Source organism: Diospyros lotus, chromosome 15 (assembly GCF_014633365.1).
Source record: "Diospyros lotus cultivar Yz01 chromosome 15, ASM1463336v1, whole genome shotgun sequence".
NCBI classification, from domain to species: Eukaryota; Viridiplantae; Streptophyta; class Magnoliopsida; order Ericales; family Ebenaceae; genus Diospyros; species Diospyros lotus.
The window spans coordinates 1,948,022-1,972,624 of NC_068352.1; the positions used below are offsets into that span (position 1 = coordinate 1,948,022).

General features: G+C 37.0%; 1 protein-coding gene across 2 annotated transcripts in view; it reads right to left on the reverse strand.

Moving 5' to 3' along the window:
• The window catches only part of LOC127792493 (DExH-box ATP-dependent RNA helicase DExH6), a 34,137-nt gene extending 17,836 nt beyond the window's left edge, over positions 1-16,301 (reverse strand). The window contains exons 1-5 of one of the 2 annotated variants that reach the window (XM_052322990.1): positions 8,575-8,728; positions 8,410-8,500; positions 7,919-8,231; positions 7,694-7,768; positions 7,250-7,294 (exon numbers count right to left, since the gene is read on the reverse strand). In XM_052322990.1, coding sequence (XP_052178950.1) covers positions 7,250-7,294; positions 7,694-7,768; positions 7,919-8,231; positions 8,410-8,435 — 459 coding nt within the window. In that variant the 5' untranslated portion in view covers positions 8,436-8,500; positions 8,575-8,728. Of the gene's footprint in view, positions 1-7,249; positions 7,295-7,693; positions 7,769-7,918; positions 8,232-8,409; positions 8,501-8,574; positions 8,729-15,976 lie in introns of those variants that run through there. The other variant, XM_052322989.1, reaches the window with a different exon arrangement.
• Positions 16,302-24,603: the final 8,302 nt, after the last annotated feature.

A 24,603-nucleotide genomic window follows, 5' to 3' on the forward strand; every position in this document is an offset into this window, starting at 1 on the left:
AAGCTCTATCAGAGAGGATTCCAACAAGATATAATTTGTAATTGCTGGACAAGATTTGCTAGGTCCAATCAATGAACCATGTGGAAGCGTCCAGAAAGGACTGCATTCTGAAAATCAAATAAATTGGTGGCATGTGAATGAACAATGTAGTTATTCCAACCCAAGAAAAGTTTGTAAAAATCAGACGTGGTGCAATGTGTAGGTCTAATCCACTTCGGAATCATGCCCATAAACACTTAGCACATGAGATAAAGATCCAAATCCCTTGCCGCTTCTGGTAGAAGGGTCACGAGAGCTTGGTTAGAGATCGTGCCACACATGCCCTCAAACAATATTCGGCAACCCAAAGGAAAAATTCATACTCACATCTAAGGTGCGTGCAAAACATGCTAGCTAACAAGTGTGATGCTATGAGACAATTGGAGAGGCGTCCCTCTCAAGAAATGGCCGGTAAAACTTACCCTCTACAAGTGTATTGGTTTTATCCCTACCAAGATAACCTGCTAACCCACCAACATGCATTTACCGCATGGAAGCAATAGAGAACATAAGATGTTCCTCCAATCAGAATTTGATGGTTGGAGGTCTCCACTTCTATCAAAAGTCCATGAGCCACACCAGCACCATCCCCGCTCCCTTCCATGTTGGCAAGATGGTCAAACAGTGGCAATATACAGTGCAGTGTGAATAGTAGATGTCCTAATCAGAGCAACAAGGTTTCGTAGATACTGCAGGTCAGGTTAGAGAAAAGGCTATTCGAGATTAAGAGGCAGAAAGAGAGAATAGAGCAATCCACAAAGAGAATTTACAAGGAAGAAATCAGTAGAGTGTTAGACGTAATGAGTCCCCATGTGCCTACACCCCCAACCCCCCCCCCCCCCCCCCCAAAAAAAAAAAAAAAAACACAAAAAAGAAAAATGAAAATTTGCCCATTCTATAGCTTGTGGATCCAAAGACCCTCCTATGAAGACTGAAATTGTTAGGTTTTTATGGAGAAATCTGGGATGACAGAAGTTTCCAAAATTTTACTGGTGGCATTTTAGAGCAACCTTTGATGCCCTGATTGTTTCTCTCAAATAAGTCATGAGCTGAATTCCCTTAGAGGGAAAACACCTGTGGCAAGCCCTACTCCTTGGCTGCCAAACCAGAAAACCCACAAGTAGCCTGATCAGGAAAAGGTTACTCCAAAGTCCAATCACAAGGGCTTCCGAGTAGGCTAGCTCTTGGGCAAGATCCCAGGACAATGCTATGTAAGCTCCTAGCTCACAGTTCAAGCCCAAGACAGCATTCCTCAACTCTACAATCTATAATCTGATCAGCCACAAGAAACCAATCAAGGATTTTATTTCCACATACAAAAAATTCAGGTCCCTAACACCACCAAACTCAGTTTCTAATGGCAAACAACTTAAGGCCCTACTTGTCAAACTAGTGAGAAAAACTTTGATATCATTGCACCCTTTTTCCTAGTAACCCAAAGCAAGGCAAGACGCATTGAGGACCCTTTCAAAAACGCAATACTTACAATAAATATGCCACTGTCCCCATCAAGTCCTCTTCCTTTTCACTCTTAGAGACTTTCAGAAAGTAAAGATAAAAAGGAAAGGGCATACTTGTCACAGCTAGACAGTCTGCCGCTCCACTAACAGAAGGGGACTCTTTAAGTACTTCAACCTCTAATAGATTTTCAACCAAAAGGCCTCCTTAAGATACTCTTAAAATCAATGCCATCCATAGGCAGTTGATATCCTCAAGGTTCATAGAACAAATCAACAATTGAATCCCATTTCCAATTCCTTTTTATTCTTTTTTTTTTTTTCTTTGAAAATTCTCTTACCAATCAGCATTATCCCAGTAAGATTGTTCCTGCATGACCACTCTCTACTCCATGGAAAAAGAACAGGCATTTCAACCCCCTATGTTAAGCAGAAAGGTCCTGGATTTTCCTTCAAGCTAATCAATTGAATTCCATTTTCTCTTTTCCCAGTCTTTAAAACTCAAAATGCAACAATATGCTCCCAATCATAAATAACACAAATGTCTTTAAAAACCTTAGCCTTTTGCAACTCTATTTACAAACTTCCTCCCAATACCATATCTGTATATCTTACTTCAATATTTGACTAACGGCGTCTCAAATCCCATTACAATATCAGATTTGACTAATAGCATCTTAACTACATAGCAGATTTAACTAACAATGGCATCAGATTTAACAATTTATTGATTTCAACTGTATCGCTCAAAATAAAAAAACAAAAACAAATTTAACAACCAGCCTATTAAACTATATTTTCTGAAAGGACAGATAACCTACAGGTAGTAGGTAAATAGTATTTTCTCTCTGGTGACATGCTGCAGGATCAATCTAGTTGTCATAACTCAAAGTAGCCAAAAAACCCATAATTTTTCAGCAGAAGAGGTTCCTTACAAATAACTTAATTCTCTGTATCAGCAGCGTACACTGGAAGTTAGAGAAAGTCCAAATTTGAGGCAATTAAGGGTTTATTTTCATCTAAAAGAGTTAGGTCAACATTCCATGATACAATATCCACTGGGAATAAAAATCAAAATTCCAACTAGACCCTCACAGCCAACCTTCTGTCACATTCCTAGGGTTAGCTAGGATTGTGATAGGAATTAGGAGAGAAATCAGAATTGAAGGAAGGGGAAAATCAGTAGAAAGAGGGAGAGATATTGAGAGAAAGGGGGGAGATACGTGAGGGAGATTGGAGAGAAATCTTAGAGAGAGAAATGAGTGTTTCTTACATTCAAATTCAGCATATCCCATCTGGTTACAATAGTTTTTATATAGGCATATCAGATTGCATAACCACCCTCATGCTTCTAGGTAATTGTTAAAATATCTCCTAATAAGCCTATTACTACATTACCCCTTTAATGCTCCTCGGGTCATGACAATTCCCCCCTCCTTGAGAGAGTTCTTATCCCCAAGAACTTACAGCAACTAGCCATTGCTTCATCCAATTCCCGCCTTTGCTATCTGGTCTATCTATCTTTCTTTCTTTCTCCTTCTAGGCCTCTTCTTCTTCTTCGTTCTGAAGTGTCCAAGATCAACTCCAGGCCTAAGTTGCCCCACTTCCATAGGAGAAACTTTATCGAATGCAAGCCCCATACAACCACCTCCTCCTATAGCTGTCCAATCAATTTCGGTCTTCCATTGAAAAACATGATCAGCCACACCTGGCCTGATATGGTTAGTAGTTGGAACTTGGAGTCTAAAGGAAGAGTTAACTGTATCCATGGCTTCCTTAGATAGTTCATCCCCATCCCATACAAGTAAGTAAGCTAAGCAAGTATCCCTAGCTGCAGTTATTGCATTTTCATCCAGCCCACTGCCATGTTCTATTGCAAAATTACCAGCAACATCCCGGAAATGCAGCAACGGGAAATTGTCAACTTGCCTTAGATACTTAGACGAGGGTTGCTTGTGAACTTCAGAACTAGGTGCTGCCACGACCCCAATTCCAACAGTCAGTTCCTCTGTCAATACAGTAGACAGAAACATGAATTTTCCCGCTAGAGCAGCTGTAGTTTCGTTCCTTACTACCAAACTTTTGACTTTTTCAGTTATCTCTCTCAGCTTCCCACCAGTTATCAGTTGTCCCTGAGATTCCTTACTCAATCCACACATCTTCACAACGTTAGAAGATGTTTTCGCCAGGGATACATGCTCAATCTTCCTTGCCAACCAAAACCAGCCCTAATATTGCAGCTCACCAACTGGAATTTGAACAATTACAACAACAAGAAACTCCTTTCCCAAAGCTATTTCCTGATCATTGTCGTACACCCCATACTTATCTTCCCCACTTTCCTCTTACAGCCTTTCAGTAGGTGCTTCCTGAGGTATTATTTCTTCTTCAAACTCCTCAATCACTGCAGCTGAATCCCTCTCCAATTCTAGAGATTCCTTGGTGTCTCTTGTCATTCCTGTCAACTAATTGAATGCCTCAAGCATCTCTTGTTTTAGACTTCCGAGATTATCATCTGGATCATCCTCATCAACAACCTCATTTCCAAAGGAATTAGAGTACTCCTTTAATTCTTCTTTTGTCCAAACACCCTGAACCAAGCCCTCGGTTTTTCTGTTGTTGCTGCCAGCACTGTCCTGATAGCCACCATCCTTGTCAATTCTACCGAAACCAGTATCCTTCTTCCACTCCACGTTGGAGGTAAGCAATGAATCGCTCTTCCATAATCTTGACTTCTCCTTCGGTTGCTCAATTTTAAAGAAGTCCTCTTTATTAAAACTTCCCTGATAATCCTCAAAGAATTCTGTAGGGAAGCTATAATGATACTTCTTAGTAAGTATCATTGCAAACTCCTGCAATTGTTCGTGTAGCATCTGACCGAATTCCTTGCTCGATTCATGTATTACATTTCTTATTCCCTTGTCCAATTGGCTGATCCCCTTCTCCTGTTTCCTGTTGTTTCCGGTGAAATTGCAACCTTCTTCTGCTGCCATTGAGGCTCCAATTGTCTCATGCGTGCACTGCTTTCCATGGCTGATTTTTCACAAACCGTATACTTCGAAATCCAACGTTTCTGTTGTGCAAATACTTCCGGACTTGATTGAATTCTGTTGTGCAAATACTTCCGAACTTGATTGAATTCTAATGTGCAAATACTTCCAGACTTGATTGAATCGGTTTGGCCTCTAGATTCATCTCACAAAATCCCTGAGATCTGGATCTGCTTTGCCTCCAAATCCAATTCAATTCCGATTAACTGAATCGGAGATGGACCTCAATTAATCGGATCGGCCCTCAATTAATCGGATCGGCTCTACCTCAATTCACCCTTCTTGCCCAATCACCAACTAATGCTTGGAGGACACCACCCCCCCCCCCCCCCGGGGCACTCTTCGAGTTCACCTTTAAAATCCGTCTCACTCTTCACCCTCTGATCACCTCAAAACGTCCACTACAGTTCACCGTTTGAGTCGGAATCCCCAACCGATCAAAGCGGCAGCATCAGCAATGCACCTAATTGAATTCGCACTTGTCTCCCCCATAATCGTTTCTCACCATTTGGGATCGGACTTGCTTGCTTGTGCTCGCCTCACCCAATCACTTCTCTGAAACGCCTCTGGACCATTAACTCACTGATGTTCTACAGTGGCGTAGGAACTTGCTTCTCGTCGTCAACTTCCTAATTTGCGTTAATTGCCAAAGGCCGCCTAAGTTCCAGCGGAAAAACGATCGGCTCGCCACCGATCACCCACAGCGAACGTTCCTATGTTCGCGTCACCTCCAACCTGCTACTTGAATTCACTAGAATGATGCACAACTTCTTGTGATATAATTGGCTACCAAATCTGTCGAAATTGCTTTGCCCTTCCACTTCGGCCAAGAATTACTGCAATTCGCAGCCAAGCATCACCTCTTGCTTCGCCTTCCAAGTTCGCCTAGCTTGTCAGCATTCACGGCCAAAATCATTGGCCTGTTCCTCCAATCTCTACGAGTCTCCTCTACATCAGCTTCACTAATTCGCCTTTATCACCCTCTAGGATCAGGTTGGATTCACTGTTCACACTCCCCTAACAACACCGAGGCCTACAGAAATTGTCGAAGCTCTTGAACTCGTTCAAATCTCCTGAAAGCATCGCTTAACCAGTTCCACCCCTAGTCGTCTTGCTCTGCCTGTCCTAACGTGCTACTAAGATCGCAAGAATTATCTTTGGAACTGTTCATCTTCAATTCCGAATAGAGTTACCAACACTCTTAGCCAAGAGTCACTCTTCCGTGCGTCGGAATCAAATTCCGAGATTCAACTGTATCGAACAGCATCCGTCAGAATTTAATCAACAAAGAAAACCGCCAAGGAACGATGCTCTAATACCATTTGTCACATTCCTAGGGTTAGCTAGGATTGTGATAGGAACAGTGTTCTAAAAATCGGGCTAGGCACCCACCTAGGCGCCGCCTAGCCGCTAGGCGGCCGCCCCGAAATTGCCCTAGTCGGGCCTCCTAGGCGCCCGCCCGAGTAATCGGCCGACTTGGGCCCCCGGGCAACCCAGGAGGCGCCTAGTTGGCCAGCGCGCCTAAGGCTTTTTAGGGCTTTTTTTGCTAAATCATAAATCGAACCTGTTAGTGTCTCCCCCTCTTCACTCTTTTCTCACCTCAACGCCGCTACCTCAACGCCGCCAAGCTTCATCGGCCCGCCAGTAGCTCACCGCCATTGCTGCGTCCACCTCCATCCTCGCCGCCAAGCTTCATCGTCACCGCCTCTTATCTGTCGCGTCCTCCTCGTCCTCGTTGCCTCAGCGTCATCGCCCCAGCCCCCGTCCTCGCCGTCGAGCTCCATCTCCGTCGACTCGTAACCTCTCTCTCTCTCTCTCTCTCTCTCTCTCTCTCTCTCTGTGGGTTGTGCATTCGCTGCGTTTCTGGTTTCTTTTTTATGTTTTTTATTTTTTATTTTATTTCATTTTCTTTTCTATTTATATATAATTATTAGATTTATATTTAATTTTTATTATTAATTATATATATTCTATAATATTTGCAAAAAATCTGCTACTTGCTTATAGTATATTAATGCTTTTCAACTTTGATTTAATTGAAAATAACATCAATTACATCATAAAATTTAAAAAATAAAAAAAATAGCAATTTTCTAGGCTCTGCCTAGGCCCCGCCTAGGCGCTAGGCCCCAGCCTGGCGCCCGACTAGCGCCTAGCGCTTTTTAGAACACTGGATAGGAATTAAGAAAGAAATCAGAATTGAAGGAAGGGGGAAATAAGTAGAAAGAGGGAGAGATATTGAGAGAAAGGGGGGAGAAACATGAGGGAGATTGGAGAGAAATCTTAGAGAGAGAAATGAGTGTTTCTTACATTCAAATTCAGCATATCCCATCTGGTTACAATAGCCTTTATATAGGCATATCAGATTGCATAACCACCCTCATGCTTCTAACTAATTGCTAAAATATCTCCTAATAAACCTATTACTACATTACTCCTTTAATGCTCCTTGGGTCATGACACCTTGTAAGGGCTTGGTGCATGTACTTCCATTTCATTGTACTCTTCAAAATTAAAAGCAGCACAAAAAATGGGGAAGCTAGGCTCCCATGTGAAAACATAATTCATTTCCACCAGAAATGAGACTGATGCAACTTAGAGAATGCATCTTCAAAATGTTTCCCTGAAAACTGTGCCTGTTTGTCAAATAACGTTAAATTGTTTCAAGGAAATAAATGAGAAAGTAGAGAAAAAAACTGTAACCTGTGTGGTTTTTCCGCATCCAGTCTCACCAGATATAAGTACTACCTGCTTCCAGCATATGAAAATACAATGTAAGTCCTTCTGAATCGATGGCAAGCAGAATAATCAAATATCACAAGCCACCATATAATAGGTTAAAACCAATTCTAAGTACACCAGATATTGTTGCCAAACTGGTAAGCAGAAAATGTGCATAAATAAAGACAATTGACTGGTGACACTCCCTCTGTCACTATCTCAAAATGGACAGTAACACGAGAGTCTACCATATAGGTATTCTTCTATTTTCAGAACCAGTGCCCAGTAAATCATTTGCCCATATGTTAGAAAATGAGGAACAAAACACTCCAAGAAAGTGATTTAAGCAAAATTATACACAAAATCAAAAATTAAAAAAAATACAAAATAACATTTTAATCCAACTATGCAAAAGGGAATGGAAACCTGATTAGATTCTATTGTTGATGTAATCACATCCCTGAAAGATGCAATAGGAAGCTGAGCCCTTCCTTGAGTAATCTGAGAAGGATAAAACACAAGAAACTATCATTCCAACACAAATTACAAAATATTGTGTCCCTAAAATAATTCCAATAGAAAAATAAAATTTTAAACAAGTAAATCCAACCAAGGATATATTCAAAAATTCAGCAACACAAGTCACCAAACCTGTTTCAAGTTTGGGGTCTTTTCTACACTGGAAGCAAGCCAATCCAACTTTTTCACAATGTCATCCTTGTTCATTAATGGCTTCAGAAAAAAATCATCCCTTTTTTCTTGTAATCTTTCAGTTTGTCCACTGTGTACTGCAACTATCGAATCAACCAAATCTCGATCTTCTGGGGGATACTGGGTAAATAAGTCCTGTAAAACCTTTTGAGCCTCTTCTGAAAATGTGAAAGGAGTAAGGTTCTCCTTCCCTATCATGGTGTCCACTTTCTTCTTAGATTTGTAAATAGAAACTTGCCGCTGATTCCCACGCCTACAAAAATTCCAGTCAATGAGAATCAGGAAGTGAAAGATGAACATACTATTGCCTATAAAACTGGAACAATAAGACCAAGGACACTGAAGAAACTAGCCAGCTTTTAATGGTATCAATAAACAGAGAACAACCATTTTTTACATATATGAATTTGGAAATAACCATTTATGCTTACCCAGAACTTTTTGAGGTCATGCCCATTTTCCTACACAATACATGTACTACAGCACGCTCCTCATTTGTAAGGTTGGCTTCAAAAGTATATGCTGCAAAAATTTGCAAAACTATCAGATAAAAATCTTTGCAAAACTATCAGATCAACTACATGTAGTCTATATACCTTAAGTGAGATGATATGTTTAACTTTATGTAGTAATAGAACAAGACAATGACAGATGCAAGACAGCATCACAAATACCAGTGCCACAGTTGCTCAACACAGTTGCAGAGCAACAACATTATGCCCTGAAGACTAGCATCTGCAAATAGCAATCTTAACCAAAACTTCAAAATAGTTTTTAAGTTTAGTCAATGAAATGGATCCTCAAAATTTAAGGCAAACTAACATAAATATGAAAGAAAACGATACACAAAACAAGTAATCAAACAAGAATGTATAAGGCTAAAGAAATTCAGTATGTTTACTTTAAAATTTTTGAAAATATTCAAAATGAAGTCACATAATGTGAATATCGAGTATTACTGCTACTGCACTACTGGATTGCCCCAATTGAAACCTTATAACTATCTAAGTGACATCTCTCCAAACTCCCAAGGCTCTGCTGTACTAAATGTTCAGAAAATCAGCCGGGATAAGTGAGTAATCAAATGAGACCGTCCCTCTAACATAAACCAATCTAATTACCATCTAATTTTAGGCTCATAAGTTGCCCAATCGGGTTAGCAGCTCCTGCATCACCTACATCTCTACGACGATCATCATACAAGTTTGCCACTACGATTCCCCTAGTTCAATTGCTAATCAACACCAAGCGCAACAGAAGCTCACTAACCTAGCTCTTCAATTGGCAATCTAATTCTCCCTCTCAGTAGCAGATATCCATGCTCAGATCCAGATGCCATAGCCAGCAAGAAACCCCCAGTTCTGACTGCATGTAAGGTTATATTGGTGATAAGATTACGATTGGGAATTTATTTTTTTGCTTTTTCATTGTAAATAGATATCGAATACAACAGTTTTCATTGTAATAGTCCTCATGGCATCAGAGCCAACATAACAAATCAAATTCCTTTTGAAATCCGCTGAATAACACAATCTCCTCTCAGAAAAGTCGTCAACAACCCTTGGCGAAAAGTTATGAGAGAGTATTGGACAACATGGCACTTGTTTCTCCACCTTCATTGAATAATTTTGAGAAGTACTCCTTCCATCTCTCCTTTATAAGAAGAGAAACTGAAGTGTCTGAAAACCAATCTGTTTCATGCTTGGTAGGTCAATATACTTGCTGAAGAGCCTAGTGGAAGGTTATAGGAATGAACAAAAAGGATTTATAGATGGTGTTTATACATTTAGAGAAAAAAAAACTTATGAGAAAGTCCATAGAGATGTCTTATGGAAGGTATTAAAGAAGAAAATAATCCAACTTGCTTATTTATAGTAAAGATGTCTATCATACAGAAGAAAACACATGTCCCAAAAAAAAACATGTGGAGGATGCATTGAGGTTTTCACAATTACAATTGGACGACATCAGGTATCTATATTAAGCCCTTATCTCTTCAATAGGATCTTGAGTGTGAGGGTTCTATTAAAAGGTGTATGTCTATAATCGTCTATTTTCATCAAGGGCAAAATAGAATACCCACCCTTCCTTTTATGATTCTATATGGACATATCCAGTTATTGAGTTGAACATATGAGCAAACCCAATTCTACCTACTTTATGGCTATGGTCATCATCTTGTCCATATAAATTAGAAAATATATGTTAAATACTCAATAAGGGAAATTTTCCTGACCTCCCCTGAGGTCCACTAGAAAAGTAAGAGAACCTCTCCAAGTCGTGAAAATGACAGTGACCTCTCGAGTCCACCAGAGATGGAAAACAGAAAAGGGATCTAATTCCAACGCTGGATGTCCCTGACTAATTAGAATGAGGCAAGGCCAGAAAAGATACAGCTAACAAATGAGGTTTATTGTCCAAAGGAGGCTTCAACCAGCTTTTGCCTTCAGCAAGGGTGTCAACTACCTTTTCCACATTTAGCTGGGCTAGACAACTCCACAATGATAATAAGGGTTATCTATGACTTGCGACTTAATCAACTACACAACAAACAAGGAAATCTTTGTTTTCCAAATGCAATAGAAGACACTGATTAAAAGGAATTCAGGTTCCATATTTGAAGAAGGGAGGCTTTAAGAAGCTATAGGTGATTTTGACTGACAAAAACAAGACTTGGCATTGAAATCGAGAGGAATCCTAGAATTTTAATGGAACTATGAATGGAAATTCTGTAATGTTTAATGGGAATGGGACTATAATGCAGAGATACCATATGGCTGACTAGTGGCGACAGCAGATCAAGGCGTGCTCTCATACCAATCAAGTAGAAAGTAGAAAGTAGAAGAAGAGAGGGAAAACCAGAGAGAGGAGAGACAAAAATGGGGACAGGAGAAGGAGAAGTTGAAGAAGAGAGAGACATCTAGAATAGAAGATAATCAATAAACTTTATTCAACCTCAACCATCTTCCTTCTTTACATCAAGGGAAACTTTTTACAGAGTAAAAAACCCTATTAAAAATAATTTAAACCGAAACAAATTACAAAAATCTACTAAAATCCAATCACAAAAGCTATCAAACCTAATTAAAATTCAAACAAAATCTAAGATTCTAATATCAGGTGCTAAAGTTTAATAATTCTAAATTTCTTATCGGTAAATCTACCTCTTTAAACAAATATGACCATTTCCCAGCCATGATGTTCCTTCCATATCTCTCAACCCTGTTCCAAACCAATTTGGCATCGCAATACAAACCTAGAGGCAAACCCAGATGGATTGTAAGGCATCATCTTATACACCAAGGAAGATCCCAGTCCTCTAGGTTTTCTACCAGCTACCCCACTGGCAAAGATAACCTCATTGTAGCTATGATTAACACCAAAGCACATATTCCAAGCACACAAGACTTGAATGACCCTAAGCCCCCTAATAGAGGACTGCAAAAAATAATGTTGTCCGGCTAGAGTATATTGAACACCTTCACCACAATATTCCTCTCACTATCTAGATCAAAGCTTACTAATCCAACTAGCCTCACCTCCTTTTGAAGCATAACTAATGGCTTCCATGTTCCATCTACATAATAAACGAGAATACAAAGAGAGGATCTCCCTTTTCAAACCCCTATAATTGTTAAATAAATCATGGGAGACACCATATACCATAATGGAAAATCTAACAATAATTATACAAAATCTGATCCAATATCTCCATGACCTAACCCCGTCTTACCCATAATGATGAGTAAAACTCCCAATTAATATAATCATAAAATCTCAACATCCAACTTAGGGGGTGTCTGGCCTGGCTAAAATTATAGGCTCTAATAAGCTATAAAAGCTCATTTGGAAATTTTAGATTTAAGGAGGCATTTTGGTCTTTTACTTGGTCAACAAGAGTTGTAACAAACAAGTAACAAAAAATTTTAAGAGCTTATAAGCTTCATTTGACCAAAAAATAAGCTAAACCAAACACCCTCTTACAAAAGAGTCCAAAAGAGCAACTCTTAAACAAGAATTGACGAATACATAAACCACTAGAATGCCATGCAAAATCTAACAAACTGCCAAGAAAGCATGTTCAGAACCATCTTCTATAATTTGATGGCAAGAGACCTTGACAAGAATCTTCTAAACAAGCCCAACCACACTAATAAGCCTAATCCTTTCCCTTCTCTATCCCACCCTTCTTACGAATCAATTCAATGAAAGAAGTAATTGAACTCCTCTAAAAGTTACCATTCTCATGCTAATCTACATGAAGTCTAAAACCCCACACTTGACAACATTGATCCATCATTGGAAGAAAGCCATAGACAACCCATCAGGATGAGACTTCATCGCCATTAACTCTAAACACCACATCCCCAATTTATCCATTGAGAAAGGTCAATCTAACGACTACTGCTCTTCAGAAAGAGACTTACAAAGGCCAAATTGAAGTTAGATATACAATAGCCTCCTCCAATAATAGAACACTCTTAAAATAATCAGCAAAGCATGTTAAAACATCCTCCTCTTTGCTAACTTTTGCCCCATCCCAGCAAGTTCACTTGAAAATTTTGTATCCTAAAAGTGTCAGCCATTTTACAGGGGAAGAAAAAGTTCCATATTTCTATCTTCTTCTTTTGGTAAAGATCACCCTAGACTCATGCCTCCAGCTAATGTCCTCCAGAACATGAAGCCTACCCATTTCATCCTTCTTCTTGAGCCCAGCTAAATATCCTCTTCCAACATGCTACTGCTTTAACCCATAACATCCATGATTCTGATTTCATCTAGAAGTCTATCAATTTTAAGCCTCACCGTACCAAAAACTTTTTATTCCACAATTTAAGATCTTTTAATAATTTGAGCTTTCTAATAAGACAAAAGCAACGAGTGCCTGAACAACATTAACATCTAACCACCAAAAACCATCTTGAAGAAACCATCATCCTTAAACCAGGTATGGTCATATTTAAATGAAGTATGAACCTACGTAAGAAACCCAAGCTCCAAGGGATAAGAATAAGACTAGGGCCAGCTCAAAGAAGATCGATCAAATCACAACTTAATAATGATACTCCCAATCACTAGAAATAAGGAAGCAATCAAAATGAGGCTTAAGCGACTGTCATTAGATATAAAACACGTAAAGTACCATATTTTCAGACTGACAAGACTCCCATCTTGAAGTCGCTTCCTTGTTTTTTCCATTTTTGGTCATTCATGATTGCTACGATTCTAGGAATATCCTTGAAGTCTTAAACTACAATATAGAAATGGATTAATGTATGTTAGAGTTGTTGTCTCGAGTAAGGCTGATTTTGGCAGTAAGAATGCATCGATATTTAAAGGGTATAGATAGGCGGTGACCAACTTGTAATTAGAATTAAGTTGGGGGGTTAAACCGGTAATATCCATACCGGTTATGTAAATGCCTAGGATTTAACGTCCTAATTTCTATAAATAGGGCAGAGGGCTAGGCGTTTAGGGAGAAGCATGATACTCATGAGAAAGCGAAAGAGGAAAGGCTGTGATATTAGAATAGTTCTTTGTAATCTTGAAAGCTCGTAATCATGGGGCGTAGAAGGTGTAGTGATCGCATTCTATTCAATCAAAGAAGGCTGCTCTCGGAGGCTTGAAAGGCTGGATGTAGGGTTGTCCTAAGGGGCAATCTGAACCAGGATAATATTTGTGTTCTTCCTGTGGCTTGATTTATATTTCTGTCAATCATTTCAATTCTGTTCTTCTTCGTACATAAGTGATCTTTAATTTCAAACAATCTGTGAGTGTGTGTGAGATAGTGAGGCCTTAATTCCGTCTAAAGGAATCAAATTCTAAGTGCTCCCGAGTTAACAATGTATTTTATGGTTGGTCCAAACCTCAAAGAAAGTAAGAACATTTAAGGAAAGAATAATCGGATAAAATAACATATTTCAATTCAAAAAAGGAGATTACAGTTGTAAATAGCTTCTTTAGAAACTCTAAATGCAAATTTTGATGGATCCGGTGAGCATAAAGGATTTTACTGTGATTGTTCGCTACTAAATTTCTAGCTACCAGCTTAATCAAAGACACTGGCGACTCCAGATTCACATTAGTTGGGAAGATCAAGCTACAAAAGAAATGGAGTTTGTTCCAAGACTCAAATGTGCGTGTCCCCAAGGTGAGTAATATTCTCCTCCTTGTACTGATATTTATTGTGCTTTCCATTCATACCAGGAAAGTTTGAACCTTGTCATGATGGAACCAAACAAGATGCAAAACACAGTAGTGGCAATGTGAAGTGGTATTACTTGGCTGTGATCGGTACCAACAATGAGCCTCAATAGTGCAGCTTTGAAAACATTACCTCACAAAAGAATTAATGTTATTAACACAAAGACACAAAAAAAGCGGAAAAGCCATGCAAAATACCATTCAGAAAGCCTTCATTTGAATTAATGTTATTTATACAGTGATGGCATAAAAAGTGGGGCAGGGAAAAATAGGCAAAATATCATTAACATATCTAAAGGTATATAAATGTCCCCCCCCCCCCCCCCCCAAAGAGTTAATGGAATACAACAAATGCAGAAAAGAATGAAAGGTGACACAAAATTCAAAAAAAGGAAATTGGGTCATCTGAATCATCCAAAAGAGGGGTGAAATGTCACTGCTTTTAGTGACAGTGGTTTTAGTGAGAGGTTAAATGTCCAAAACTATATGACTTCTCTCGCCAATGTCACTAAGGGGTGAAATGTCTACTAGGGCTCTCTTTTAGACAATTCGGTCCAAAACTATATGACTTAGTCTAGGGCCCGCATCAAACATGATGAAGGAATATTCGAGAACCATCTATCCCTTAGTCTAGGGCAACTGACTGGTATAACACGCCCCACCACAAGTATATAGAATATCTCTTCAATAAATCTATTTTATGTTGTTCCCCAGCAAAAGGGACAAATAAGCTCACACCAAAACAAGAATGCATAAAACATAACAGGAAAAATCCTAACCAAAACCTATTTAATTCTTTCCCCTGCCAAGAAAATGTTGGGAGTAAGTGTGTGTGTGTGTGTGTGTGTGTGTGTGTGGTTTTCCTTACTTGCTAAGTCTTTGGAAGTCTTCCCTAAGTCTTTGCAAGTCTTTCCTTCCTTGCTAAGTCTTGCAAAGTCATTCCAAGTCTTTCCTTCATCTCCAAGGTCTTCTAGTCTTACTTGGCCTCCAAGTTCATCTTTACTCGGTCTCCAAGTTCATCAAGCCTATATATATTTCCCTAGGCTTCAATGAGGTTTCATGAGACTTGATTTTCTTTGAGTTTTAAGACTTGTTTTCTTCTTTGAGCTTTAGAAGAGCTTGGTTTTCTCGAGTTTTTCATCACTGAGAGCGAGCCCGTCCTGAGTTCTGCTAGCTCCGGTTGTTCGTGGTTGCCGTTCACCAAAGAGGTTGTTTCATCCTACTGCGACAGTCGTCGCAGTCGTCGCAGTCTGCTTGCTGCCAGGGCAGGGCGCTAACTGTCTTCAGGACAGCGCAAAGCGTGACTTGACCTACTTCTGTTCCTGCCTCCTTCACGTTCCAAAAATTTGTTCCCGATTCCTAGCTGTTCCAGCTGCGATCCTTGCTGTTCAACCGTCTTCTCCGCTTTGCTGTTTTGATCTGGTAACCTTTGTTATTATTCATTTGTTGTTGCTGGTTACAAGCTCCTCTTGCCGGTAATATCAACTGTTATAATAGTAGTTAAATATTGTAGTTTACGTTTCTTGTACTGTGGTGGGTTAGATCTGGTTTTCTTGTATCAAACAAGTTATTTCTGTATAACGTACGCATCTACACGCCGTATCCCTAACAGAAAAATCCCACATTTATAATATTCTTAAACCACACGAAGGCATACGCAGAAAAAAGAAGGAAGCAGTGAGGAAATTCCAACAGTAAACAACAAGAAATGCAAAAACTGGAAAACCAGTAACTGAAATGAAATAGGAACGGCACGGTCAAGCATTTTGTCTCTCGATTTAAATTCGCCATTACCGTCATCTTGCGATGCGCGGAACTGTTGAAGGATATCGGAAATCCGAATCTTAATGGCTTCATTAACTTTAGGGTTTTGCAGTTGGCGGCACGCCTTCCTCTCCGCTTTCGTTTGCGCCTTCTTTTCCCTCTTTTTCCTCTTCCTCTCCTTGTCAGACGATGAAGACGCCATTGACGGTGCAAGAAGGTTCGATACTGCTCTGGCAAGGAAGATGTTTTTGGTATTGAATTCGCTTCTCTCTCTCTCTTTCTCTCTCTCTCTCTCTCTCTCTGTCTGAAAGCCGCTTCTGCCCCGCTTTCTGTTTCGCCCTAATTTTTCAAGTTCAATTTCGTGTAATTGGCTTATATGTCAAACTTTGTCACCCTCTTCATTCTACTGCCACGTGACACTTTTAAGCAACATTTGAGAGACCCGATTTTCCGAAAATTGATAGCAATTTTGTGGGCCAAAATGGTGGTGGAAAGCCCAACCATGATCTAAAATGTTCAACGGGTTAAATTTTATAATAAATGATGATATGATTGATCTTATCGGATGATGAAATAAATTCATCCCGTGAATTTTAATTTATTAGGATAATTGAGTTTATTCATCTCATCCCTTTAAATAATATTGTCATAGCATGATCTCGAAAGAAAACGTGTGGCAACACAAATGGATACGCTAGAAAAATATGCTTTCTCGAATAAATAGTCACTCACTTTGTAAGACACGATCCTTGCAAGTGCTTTCAGGAGAACTCTCCCAAGGCAACATGTGTATTTTCAGAAGAACAAATTAAGCATTAGTTCCTCTGACATCTCTCGGTGAAGTCCATTGAAAGATGTCCCTAGCACAAGATAAAACCAAGGCCATTTGTTGGAGGCCTTTTGGAGGATAGAGGTCCTCTCAGAAAGTCCCTCTGAAAGACAATACTCCCCGTCTATTAAGAAACCTCACATAATAATACTATAATGCACGATATGTCCCTCTTAGAGAAGTCACATAGAAACTAATACCCTGCTATGTTGCTCTAGCAATATTAGCTTATCGCAAGTCTCACATTCTCCCTAAAGACTCCCTAAGCCACTAAGCCTTTTAGGGGTGGAGGAGTATTCATCTTAGGCCCATCTAAACTTAAAATGAGATAATTATCCTCACATAGGAATAACACGTACTCACATCCAACATTTATAGTAAAAGATGCCTATAAATACCCCTTCTATCATTGGGGAAATTACCTTTTTTTCTAGCATATTCATACATCAGCTATATTGACTGGATAATACATTTCATGAACACTCGAAATAATCATTATAGTTCTCCCAGACAACCATTTCATTCATATACTGACTTAAATATCAAAAAACATACATAAGAGAGGAATTATTGCGTGCTTTCTAACTCGATTTTGTGTGTGCAGTTCTCCCAGACAACCAAAGCAATCATCTTGAACTATCTCTCCTGAATAGCCAAAGTGTTCTCCCAAACTACAAGTCCTCCTAGAGAGCTAGGCTTTCCCCGGCTAGTTCACTTCTTTCCAGATAATGAGTCCCCACAATCTGTTTCCACGAGTAAACATCTGCTAGTTATTCACTATACTCTATCATAATCCAATCACTCCCACATTATAATTTTTAATTATTATTTTTTGACAACAACGAATAGTCTTTTATTTAGAAGTATTTATTTAGTCTATATTGGATTAGATTAAAACTGAAAAATTTTTATTTTTTTTCAACTTGAAAATCAGACCAAGTTAAATGAAAATCGAATTGGGACTGTTCAATTTGGTCCAACATGCTTTTTTCATGTGCTTTTTTTTATATAAATATTGAATTGAAAAATACACATTACATGTATCAATACAATAGTAAAAAACAACTATTTTGTAAAATTTTTTAAAAAATAGTTACTAACAGTATTATAATTAAAAAAATTATTAATTTCTAACCAATTTAAACAAAATTTGGGTTTATGGCAATTCTTTATGAAAGGTATTAAGTGTAATTATTAGAATGATAGATCGTGTGTAGTTTATGGTTTGGATTGTTTATATGGACACCCTTAACAAATGACTTTGAAGATCTTTGTGATCTATAATTTTTTTGTTACAATTGATTTTGGTTAAACTAAATTTAATTAATTAATCATAATTAAATTATAATTAACAAACTAAAAACATAAAAATTTAAGAAGACAAAATAAATAAAGTTGTCAAAAATTGAAACCCGTCACTAGCAACTGACAAGTGCTAAAACCCATCATTTTTGACAACAATGGGTTTGAACGAGATAAGAGAAAAGGATTTGAGAATTGTCTCATTCAGCCAATATTGTTAAATTTTGTCATTTTCTTTGTCACGACCTACAACAATGGGTTTTGTTGGATGGATTCTAGCGATTTTGGCCCATTATTGGAAGCATTTTCCATAATCATTTTCATCAATGTGTTCGAAATTTGATATTAGAAAAATAAAAAAAACAAAACTAGGAGATTTGAGGAAAATGGCTTGATTTGGTCATTGACTTGCTGAACCCATAATTGATTTGTCCATTAATAGGGTTTGATTATTTGTAAATTGAACTCGTTTTTGCATGATTTCATGAAGAATAAAATGATGATGTAACAAGTCATAAAAAGACAAAGGCAATGCAATAGGTCGTGAAAACATGGAACCTGTGGCCAATTTGGTTGTTGATCATCATCATTCTTTTTCTTGTCTAATCTCTATTGACATTTGAAATCTCTTGCCAAAAACTTTTGATGATGGGTTCTAACACCTATTGATTTCGACATAAATGATGGATTTCAGAACTGATCAGTGTTTAAAGTGGTGATTTTATCCCATTTATTTAATAACATAGGAGGTTATTGCTTTTTTTTAAGTATGATGGATGATTCTTGCAATTACATAAAAGTTCAAAGGTGATTATTATAATTTTTATTTTGCACAATAATTTTTTTTTTTATCTTTAATGTGCCCAATTAACAATTTAGTTAACCACGTGGTAATCTCTCATTTCAAGAATTGTCTTGTTATGGGAGACATGGATGGATGTAGTGTCGCAATGCATCAAACACTTGGATATGGAAAACCGTTAAAAGAAGATAGTTAAAGGAAGTTGATTAATGTGGAAGGAAATAAACCTCCCTATAGCATAGGAGTACTGTTATCTATCACGACTTCTAACAGTCGTGATGGTGAGGTGGCAACACACCATTAGGTGTGTTGCGCCCTCATGGCAGCATACCCAATGGTGTGCTACTACCTTACCATCACAATTGTCAGCAGTCGTGATGGATAGCATTATTCATTGCATAGATAGCAATCCTTTTGACACCATTCAACAACCCATTAATTGAAAAAAACGTGGAGTGGTTTAAGAATAATATTATACGTGGACCACGACACTTCTTGAACCTTATATTCTTTTTCTTCCCAAATTTTTGATTGCTTTTTGATTGATTATTGGATGACTCCTATAAAAGACTACTAACTTGAGTACTAGAGAATTTGTCACAAAAAGGCTTGGGACATTTCATTTGTTTTGCAAGCAATCTTAAGGAAGTGTGATTTTGTTCACCTCCTTTAACAGAGGTTAACGTAACCCCCATTAGTGGGGGTTAAAAACATTGGGTGGGGGGAACCCACCTTACTTGTCTCTCTCTTCTATCTCTCAATTCTCTTACTCCAACTGCTTCTCATCATTGTTGCACACATTTCGCCTCGTCGCTACCCCACCAATCGCCTTGCCACCACTTCGCCTCTCACCTCGTCGTTGTTCCCCCCTATGTGTTTAACCCCCCATTAATGAGGGTTATGTTCACCCTCATTAAAGAGGGCGAGCAAAATCGCACTCGTCTTAGGGATTGACTTCATTGTCAAGATACAACATTTTGCCAACCAATTCATCAATCTTCCATCTCAACAAAACTCATTGTAAGAACATCTTCCAAACCTCACACTTGACCTAGCACATGGCCTAATATTTAGATTTTTTTGCATTTTTTTATCTTTTTATTTTTTTATTTATTTGTCCTCTTTCTTTCTTTCTCAAAAACATCCATGCACCTAGTCTCTTTTCACATGCGTGTGTTGCACATACCTTCTCCGACAACCCCAATCGCCATCAACAACCTCTCACAAACCGAAGCCTCCCCTTAATTTCTTCTCTTTCTTGTTCTAAAATTTTAAAATTATAATTATAATTGCTATTATTAACGATTATCAATAATATTATAATATTAAAAGAAAATTAAATATAATTTGAAATCCAGAAATTAGGAATTGGGCCAACTTAGCAACCTAAAATGGGCCTAGCCCACAATGCTAATCAGATCAGCCCACAATCATCATTCAGCTCATGTATATCTCCTTTTGCATTTTTTTTTTCTTTTTGCTAATCCTCTTTGCATTTCTTTATAAGGAAAATTCCATTTTTAAGGAGGGTAGATTTGAGTGACTTGATTATTTCTTAATTATAATTAAATTATTAGGTGTTTCAAATTACTCAAACTATAGTTTAATGGTTTGGATGATTTGATAAATATAAGATAAATTTTCCCTTAATTGGAGGGAGGGGTTTCAAATAAAGTGCAAATAAGATAAATTCGACATTCAAAAATCCCTCGAAAGGTTATGTGAAAAAGATAAATATTATTTATAAGAATCATAATTCTATAATTATAGTAGATTTTGGAATGTTAGGATAAATATTATCCAAAAAAATCCTAATCCTACTAAAACTTGGAAAGATTCTATGCTTATTTATAAATTTATGAACTTTCATTAAATATATATATATATATATATATTTGATATTAGTTTCTATATAGCTTTAAAGTTTGTAGTATATCTAATTCAAAGTCAAAGTATTTGTGTGAAGGGTTCAATCTACTTGAGGACGATATTTTTAGCCAATAAATTAATTGTTGTTCTCGAGCAACAACATTAAAAAAATATAATTATTAAGGTTAAAATATTTATACATATCAAACAAAATTAGAATAATTTTATGAAATACGAAATACCACAAAACTAATAAAGTTCAAAATTAAAAGAATACATCAATGCATCAAACAATACTTCATTTCAATAAGCCAAAATAAAACAATATCTAGGGTCAAGCTAGTGGCTAGAAGGATTTTGTAAATTTCAATTAACTTTCAATTAAAGATAAATTTTACATATGACTTTGTCAAATTATGAAATTGAAATCAACCATCCATATTCTACTTTTCCTAAATTCTAAGTCACTATTGACTACCCAGATTAAAAAATCATATGATTTAAGTTGGTTTAGTTTGTGCGATTTGATTTTTTTCTACACAAGCTTACCATTTCTCTATTTCTTTGCATTTCATTTTTTCTCTCTTTGAGTTCTGTTTCCTTCTCCTAATTCTCAAGATAAATAATTTGATATTAACTTTATTTCCACTAAGGATAAGTAACATTTCAGTTAAATCAAAATAACCGAATCGACTTAATTGAAATTAACAATTTGATTCAATTCAATCCGTATTTTGTTTTGATTCGATTTTCAAATTTGAATGTTTATGTTATCTCGATTCGGTTTAATCTTCGTATTGAAAAAAAATCAAAATAAATGAATAGACTAAAATTATGTAAAAAATGTTGAAATTGAATAGATTAAAATTGTGTAAAAAATCGAATTGAACTGATCAAATAAATATGAAAACTAAACAAACCAAACAAACATAACAAATATGAAAAACTAACCAAACAAGCCAAAAAATAAAATCAAAATATCTAAAAAATACCCAAAAATAATTATTACTCAAATAAGAGTAAATATTTTTTGAGTCAGAATAAGTGTTATTCGAGTAAAAATAATATTATTCGATTAATTTTTATGAGTAGATTTTAGTGTGAAATTATTATTCGATTAAAAATATTTATTATTAAAGTAAAAATAAATGTTATAAAAAACTATTATTTAAGATTAAGAATAAATTTTACTCAATTCATCTTTGTAAATAAATTTCAATTTAGAAATATTATTCCATTAAAAAAATTTATTATTCAAATAAAGATAGAATTTCTTGATTACTTAAATTTGTTACTCAATAAAAATAAAAATAATATTACTCGACTAAAATAAAAATGATATTTCGATCGATTCGATTATTTTATTTTTTTAAATATAAAAATTAAATTAAATTAAAATTATTAAATTTAAAAATCGAATGGAATCCAACAATATCTTAATTTGAATAGAATCGAATCGAACCTTCTCTTGACTCAAATCGAACCGAAGCGAAGTGAAGTTGGGCAGGATTCATTGAACTTAGACTTACTGATGCCTCGCGTCGTTGTTGACTTCTTTGCATATGACCAGGTTTTCTTGTTGAGTCCTCATGGGCAGCCCAACTGGTCACAGTTGAGGGCAAAAGTGCCTTTAATGTGAAATTTGGGATAAGGACTAAGGATCGAGTCTCGTCAACGGTAGTGTGGGAGCAATCTCTCAAAATGAGGGGCTCCTTGTACGCAGTGAACACTGATCTAGCCACTATACCCGACTGAGTCACCATAATTAACCCCTCGCATTCTTTCAGACCGGGTGTTGTGACGCTTGGGGTGTACGATTCACCTTCTCGGATAAGGTTTTCCTCGCTGAGCCCGGACCTCAATCGCATCTTATCGTCTTCGTCATCAATCCAACTGGAAGACACGTGGCGCTTGAAGGCGAGTCCCTGCTGCCTACTGACCATAAATGATAAAACCACTGCTCGGCGCTCGTTCGAATCTCAAATCTCAATCTGAATTCTGAAGAAAACCGCGGATCAAGCATGGCGGTGAAGGTGTACGGTCCAGCCTACGCTTCGCCGAAGCGTGTGATCGTTTGCCTGATTGAGAAAGAGGTCCAGTTCGAGACCGTCCCCGTTGACATCCTCAAAGGCGAGCAGCACGATCCTGCGTTTCTCCGTCTCCAGGTTTGGTTTCTCTCTACCTTCGCGGATCGCCAGAATCTCGGCCCGCTTAATTCCGATTTAACTACTTTGAGTTCGAGTAGTGCTTGATCGTCGCCGTTAAATTCGTTTCTCCTCAATTTCTCAGCCCTTCGGAACTCTTCCTGTTGTTGAAGATGGAGATTACAAGTTATTCGGTGAAGTGCCTTATTCGTTTAGGGTTTCATTTCACGTTTAACTCTTTCGGTTTTGAGATTGCTTTGCATTTACTTGCATCTTTCTTTCTTTCAGATTTCTTGCATACAGAGTTACAGACAACTCGCTCAATTCACTCATAATTCAGAATTTAATTATTGCTTCTTATAGTCACCAAAATTCAAATTTCTGAAAGGAAACCTTAGTTGCGACGATGGTTGGAGCCAATCATTGCGGTGTCTGTCCAAAATCGATAGAAGTTGTCCTCGACATCGAATTTGTGCACAATTTGTTTGACTCAGAAAGCGGTATTTGTATCTTCTCAGGAATCTAAGTCAATATCAATATCAAGAGTAGAGCAAGTAAAATATTAACTAATAAATTGCAACCTCTTTTGAAAGAATAATGGTAGGTGTCACGAGTCACATTTTGATCGAATGAGATGCTAGATAGAGGAAATAATAATATATGATCTCTTTAATTTTTTCTAATAAGGACATACCACATAATCGATGACACTAGTTATGACTCATAACATTATTTTTTTTGAAATTCATATTTTTATATAAGAATGTGTTTGATTACACACATTTATCATAGAAAATGTGTAATTATTACATATATTTTCTATGGAAGCAATCAAATACTTTTAATTTCCTATGAAAAATATGTGTATGGTACAAGTATTTAAAGTATCTTTTCATGGAATTTATTTTTTAAAGGGGTTAGGTGGTTTTTATTTTCTAGGCAATCATTATTTAGAATTAAATTCTAGATAATACAATCAACACACTCTAAGGGTGCGTTTGATAGGGGTGGAAAATGAGAATGAAATTCATTTTTTATCCAAATTTCAGAAATTCTATCAAATAATTTGTTTTTTTTATAGAATTCGAATTCCATCTTAGTTTCAAAAAGTGAAGATTTCCTTAAAATCAAGAAATTGAAATTCCTAGGGGATGGGGTAAGAATTGAAATTTCATAGAATTAGAATTTCATTTCACTTTCCACCCTCCAATCAAACGCACCCTAAAGTGTATTATGTGGTGAGAGAATGTCATTTTAGATAGCAGCTCATGGGTAATTTAGATAAATAGAGATATGAGTCTAGATGAGGATAGATTTAGTTACATAAGTTGAGTTTTTTTTTACTGATTTAAGTTAGATTTGAACTCCGATTTAAAGATCATGACACACTTGTCATTTCTTCAAAACTTAAAAAGGGATACTTTTGGCATTTTTTATAACCAAAATACTCTCCACCAAGTGGTTCTCTAATGTGAACAAATCAAATCACAAAATTTTAAAAAATTATTTCTCACAAATTTGAGAATCTTAGCGCATACGTATGACTTTGACATAGATGATAAAAAGAAACCAACATTCATGTAATGGTTATGTCTAGTGAAATTACTAGTTAGGATTGTTGTTGTATAGTGATCTCAAAAACTCAGGTATATGTTGAAAAGTATAAAAGGTTTTCAAACTAATTATTAGACTTAGACTTTTGAAATAGCTA